Source organism: Mytilus trossulus, chromosome 10, assembly GCF_036588685.1.
Source record: "Mytilus trossulus isolate FHL-02 chromosome 10, PNRI_Mtr1.1.1.hap1, whole genome shotgun sequence".
NCBI lineage: Eukaryota > Metazoa > Mollusca > Bivalvia > Mytilida > Mytilidae > Mytilus > Mytilus trossulus.
In genome coordinates, this window is record NC_086382.1 from 52,204,732 (window position 1) to 52,210,891 (window position 6,160).

General features: G+C 30.6%; 1 protein-coding gene across 1 annotated transcript; it reads left to right on the top strand.

Annotated features, from left to right (window-relative positions):
- The first annotated feature begins 2,065 nt into the window (after positions 1-2,065).
- Positions 2,066-4,664, top strand: LOC134686326 (mitochondrial import inner membrane translocase subunit Tim13-like). Its single transcript, XM_063545998.1, has 3 exons — positions 2,066-2,231; positions 3,683-3,751; positions 4,208-4,664. The coding sequence occupies exons 1-3, from the start codon at positions 2,136-2,138 to the stop codon at positions 4,307-4,309; spliced, it is 267 nt and encodes an 88-aa protein (XP_063402068.1). The 5' UTR covers positions 2,066-2,135; the 3' UTR covers positions 4,310-4,664.
- Positions 4,665-6,160: the final 1,496 nt, after the last annotated feature.

The following is a 6,160-nucleotide window of genomic DNA, read 5'->3' on the forward strand; positions in this document are numbered from 1 at the left end:
GAGGCGACGAGGTGAGGCAGTCGATGTTTCAATTTTTTACTTGCATTTCTACAAGGACTTTGAAATGTCTTTACGGTACAGAAAGCAGGTGATGCTGTATAAACCTTGGTATAAGCCTATTATTTAATTTAACGGTTTTATGTATTACATAGTTTTCATGTGTATAGATTCCCTGGTTTCGTTATACTCATATGAGTTTATATATGTACGAGCACGTGAGTTTATATAGGTCTGAATTTTAATCAGATTGTTAGAGACTATATCCTATATGGCAAATGTTTATTGAATTCTAAAATTTATTTTAAATTCAAAAGACGTTCAACAAGATACGCATGTTCTATTAAATTTATACCGATTTACTTAAGAGCTATATATATTTGGCTTGCTTGCTTTGTTGGTATATGCATCAATTGATAGGCTGGGTTTCAGGTTGTATACATAAATAGTAAAATCACAAAAAATACTGAACTCCTAGGAAATTCAAAACGGAAAGTCCCTAATCGAATGAAAAGATCAAAAGTTCACATTAAACGAAAGGATAATAACTGTCAAATTCCGGACTTTAACAGGCATTTTAAAATTTCTTACGGATTAAACCTCGTTTTATAGCTAGCTTAACCTCTAACTTGTATGACAGTTGTATACAATTCCATTATATATTGACAACGGCGATGTGTGAACAAGACAAACAGATATAATAAGTAAATTTGTCAATAATAGGGGTACAGCTGTCAACATTGTTTTATGATTTTAATCACTATCATGAAACAAACTATTTGTAACAACTAAGAAGCAGCTTCACAAAGGCAATTATATTCTGCATGATATACTAAACAGAAAGAAATGTATTGTTTGATCCAACTATGTAACATCAGAAACAAAAAACTTGATGTATTATATGTATCAGATTAAAAAATAACATGAGACTACTGTAACTTTTATAACCAGTATTGTATGTATGTATGTACTTAGGGGACGACCATTTGATATTCTGGGGGGGGGGGGGGGGGGGGGGGGGGCATGAGGATTTTGAAAATAAATAACTCAGCCTTGATAATCACAAAAATAAATGGTTTGTTCTGTGGTAGTTTGAAAATAAATAACCTGACTTGCAATGTATTGAAAATAAATAACTTAGCAGGTCTATAGCTTCTTGGGCCTTCAGCGGTATCAAAACCCTTCAAAATTTTTTAACAATACTTTTGAAAAAGGCTAGTTAAACCAAACTAAATTAACTTTAATACTATATATTTATGTTGTATGCAATACATGTATATTGCTTGGGAATATAAATGATTCATTTCGTGAAGAAAATTATAAAATACTTAATCTAATTATACCAATTGTCTTTTATAGTATACTTATTACTATGTATTTGTGTTTCGTTAGTCCTGTCTCGCTATGTATTATCTTAGTATATTTGTATATATATTGTCCTCTTGTACACAAGTCATGCAAGTATGTGTCTGAGGTTATGAAATAAATCTTGAATCTTAAAATTTCTGCAGGGGATACTGATCTTTTCTGATTAAATGGTACATAATGACTTGACTATACATGTATTATTCATAATTAACAAATATTTAAAAAAAATGTATGTTTTCGACTATCATAAATATAGTTGTGAAAATGAATAATCAGTCCCTTGCTTTAATGAAAATGAAAAATCTTGCTTCAATAGTGCAGAAAATGAATAATCTGTCCTCTCAGTTTACAAAAATAAATAACCGATCAAAAATAAATCCTCCTGCCCCCCCCCCCCCCCCCCCCCCCCCAGAATATCAAATGGTCGTCCCCTTAGAGATTCCGCCAATAGGCCTATAGACGCACACTGTCCCCTTGACGATTGACTGCATTGTGATGCAGTCTCAGCAGTACTGAACTGACTTTAAGAAAGAAAAATGAAAAGCAGCCAAATCAAAATATTACTCAAAATTAATTCATGTCAGTCAAATTTTAAAACGACACTACAGGAGTAACACTCATTATTAAAAGACAAACCCATATGCAGTCTGGTGGGAAAATTTCTCTCTTTTTAAAATTTCAATTATGGGTTATCAGACAAACCTTTCATTTTCAAGCATGTTATAGACCCAGAATAACACACATGGTCACTCAATTTTGACATTGAAAACATGGATTTTTCAAAGTTAGACCCTTCTAAAAAAGATGAAGTAATGGACCAAGTAAAACAACAGTTAGCTTTGGCTAATGCACAAGAGTTATTGCAGGTATAAACAAGCTTCTGATTGCAGTAACTGTTACTGACGTAGAGTAACTTGCATTTTTCTGATGCAATGACAAACTGCATAATTTTGTGTAATTTATGAATCCGAGTATGATATTCCCTTTGTATTTATAGTGTAAAGATATTGCTTGTAATGCTCGATGTTTTTTTTTTATTAAAATGCAAATGAGAGGCAATGGTTCCCTGTAAATACTCAAACCTAAATGTAGCTATGCCTATATTTCCCGACTGAATAATTTTTACTATTTACATGTACATAATTTAACAAGATCCTTTTATAGAAATAGAAAAACCTTGACCTGAACCTGAGCATTTAAATATGTATATAAAAAAAATAATTGATAAGGACTTCTTTCATTTTCACAGTAACCACCTACCTCATATTATATTTCACAGAGGCTTATCATAATGATTTACAGTATTCAATACACCTTATTGCTAATCCCGGCTGACCCGGCTGCTTGAACTTTTGACGCATACAACAATCACTTTTCCATTGTGGCGTCAGATATTTTGTATTGTGATGTCAAAATTTTAAGGGAACCTGTGTGATATCCAGTAACGGTGGACAAATAGCGATAAGGTGTATGTAATTATAATTACACAAAACTAAAAGGAAAATATTTTAAAAATATTTTTGCAGTACAATTTGTACTTTTAAATTATGTCTGCTTAGGTTAAGGTTCCACTAAAGTCAAAATATTATAGGACACTTCATAAACATCTTAACTTTGCCTGTATTTTTCAACCTATAATGAATAAAGTCCTAAACTATGGGAACATATGTTCATTTAAACATACTGAACACACACTGTGAAAATTGTTAATAAACTTGAAATTTTAATGTTTTGGCCAAACCTGTTTTGGGGATGAACACTTAATTTTCCAAAAAATATGGAGGCTTGGGAGACGACTTTAAGATTTGTTTAAAATTGGTAATGCAGTACAAGCTAATTTTGATTTGCAAGTCTCAGTTAAATTCATGTATCTACAATGTAAGTAAACAAATTATCAAAGGTACAATACAGAAATTGGTCAAAAATGTCATTGAAACTTTATTTGACAAATAAACACTAGCTTGTACTGCATTACATGTAGCAGTATTCATCTATATCAATTTTCTTAAGACCAGTTAGGAAAGATGTTTCTAAAATACAAAATGTAGGTAGTACAATGAATCCCCATTAAGTATGTATTATATATTTTCTTAACTTGATTTGATTGTCCCACATTACCTACACAGTTAAAAGCGGGAAAATTAAATCTCATACTGAGAGCAATGTTAAGATCAACAGCACCGTCCTGTAACCCTCAAGCAGGTAGTAAATGAAATTTAACTATTTATTTTTTTACAATCAATTGACATTTTGATTAATGGATCAAAAACATAATTTTTTATCTAGGCTTTTTATTATGACTTTATTCTAATTTCAGAAAATATCAGAGAAATGTTTTAAGAAGTGTGTAACCAAACCTGGAACAACTTTAGATAGTTCAGAACAAGTAAGTTTCACATGGTTCTTTGCATTATACAAATTATCAGGTAAATGAGGAAGAAGTAGCATTAGTTGCTGTTTTATTTCACCTGTCAAAAAATTAACATATACATAGACATAGGCATAATTTTGCTAAGCGAATTATGGTGCCCTGAATTGAGCAGAATCATTTATAATTTATTAAAAAGAAAACAGATTTTTTTGGATGAACAAAACACACTTTGTATAAATGCACATTATGCATGTTATTGAAAAGGAGCAGGAAAAACTACAAATACAGTCCATTTTGCTAAATATAATTATTTGTCTAGTGTCTTGGCAACTGTACCTGGGGAATAGGAGATCACTCCTATGCCAAAAGGAGCTATGGGCATTTGAAAGTTTAATTAAAGAATAAGGTATTTTATCATTCTTGATCCTCTATTTAATTGATTTAGTAATGATCTCAATATTTGAATTTCAGAGATGTGTAGCTATGTGTATGGACAGATATATGGACTCTTGGAATTTAGTATCAAGGACATTTAGTAATAGATTACAAAAAGAAGCTGGCAGATTATCCTGATGTTAATATTTATTAGTGTTGTGACTTTTTATATAATTTGTAATGTGAGTGGACAAAATGTTGATTTGTGCAAATTGAGAGAGAGAGGGAGAGTGAGAGAAAAGTGAAGAATTAGATGATCATAATAAATGTTTTTTATTTAAAAAAAGAAAATTCTTTGCTTTTACTTTCACTTCAAGCCAATTAACTTAGATTTTAAGAAATAATGACTGGGAATTCGTAACATCAGTTGTCATACCATAAATTTACATTACAGTATAAATGGTTAAGAGTGGTGTGAATTTTGACAGAGAATTAAATAAATATGTATATATACACTAAGAGTTTCATATAATAAATCAGTTATCAGATCATAGTCTATATTTTCTTTTTACAATGCAAGTCTGTAACAGAGTAAATAGTAGTAGTGGTATTGCACATGATCTACATATGATATTTTTAAAGGGAGTACAGATTAATTGCAAGAAATGCAATTCAGATCCTATTTCACTGTCTTGATAGCTATGTTTGTCAAAGCAAATAGTGCAGTTAAGTACACCTTATACTGTGGATTCACTAATATTCGTTGGATACCAATTTTCGTGGATTTCGTAGGTCAAGGTAAACCACGAAATTAAATGTACAACGAATGACAAATTTTCTTTAAGCTTGTATGGAGACTACTGCAAAACCACGAAATCAAATATCCACGAACATGTAAGTTTTCTTTAATCCACGAAAATTGGTACCCACAAAAATAAATGAATCCACAGTAATTACATTTATTTGTCCATGTCAGGAAATTTATACATAGTGCAGCCGAAATAATTACGATTGACATACTCACTCAGGGTCACATTCTTGGGTAGGATTGCTTGGGATGATTCAGACAACCAAAGTAGAAGTGTTTTACACCATTGTGTAGAAAAATCAATTTAGATTTACAACATAACATTACACATGTTACAACATAAGTTTTAGTGGGGTTGACAACTAAGAAATTGGCATATAAAGAAATTTCATGAGCAGCTGACATTTTTCAAAATTTGTTTTCTCTCCTATATACCTTAATATATCACACTTGTGATATATGAAGGTATATAGGAGAGAAAAATAACACAATACAAAGATTGTATACCTTCAATTCCCCAGTTTTAAAATGCTGCAAGTTTCTTTATAATGCTTGAAGATTTAAAAAGGGGTATTTATGGATAGCTAACAAATTACTCTTTCAAATTCATACAATGTTAGTATTATACAACAATTTTGTAATCAATTATAATTTTAACTGTCTACAAAATTTTACAAAAATTTCCAATTTCAATTGGAGTTCGCTTCTTCATGGATACCACAAGAGGGTTGATTTTATAATATGTTGTTCCTAAAGCCATTATCTACAATAGGGTGTTTCAGATTTTGGATAGAATGTATAGATCAAATTTTAAACCTAATTAAACAATCTCTACTTTTATGTGGTAAGTATGTTTACACTAATTACAGATTAATGAGAGAATGGAATATGATAGCAATGATTTGAGACAGCCTTTTGAAATTGTAGCTTCTGCTGTGTTGATTAAGGTAATGCTAAAATATCTTTCATTCAAGTGAACTGACCAAGATTTTGTCATTAACTACATAATAATTGATAATGTAATGTAATGATTGCATAACAAAAATGTTGCATTCATGATAATTTACAGTTCAAGTTTAAATATTGTTACAGTCTGATGATATTGTGCAGTTATGGTCCTTGTACTTAGAACATTCAGTCTCATAATCAGATTTCTGTACTTTTAGAACTTTGAAGATAGTGATTTGAAAATTGGTATATAGTTTTATGACAAATTACATATCAAGTTCGATTTTTGTTCC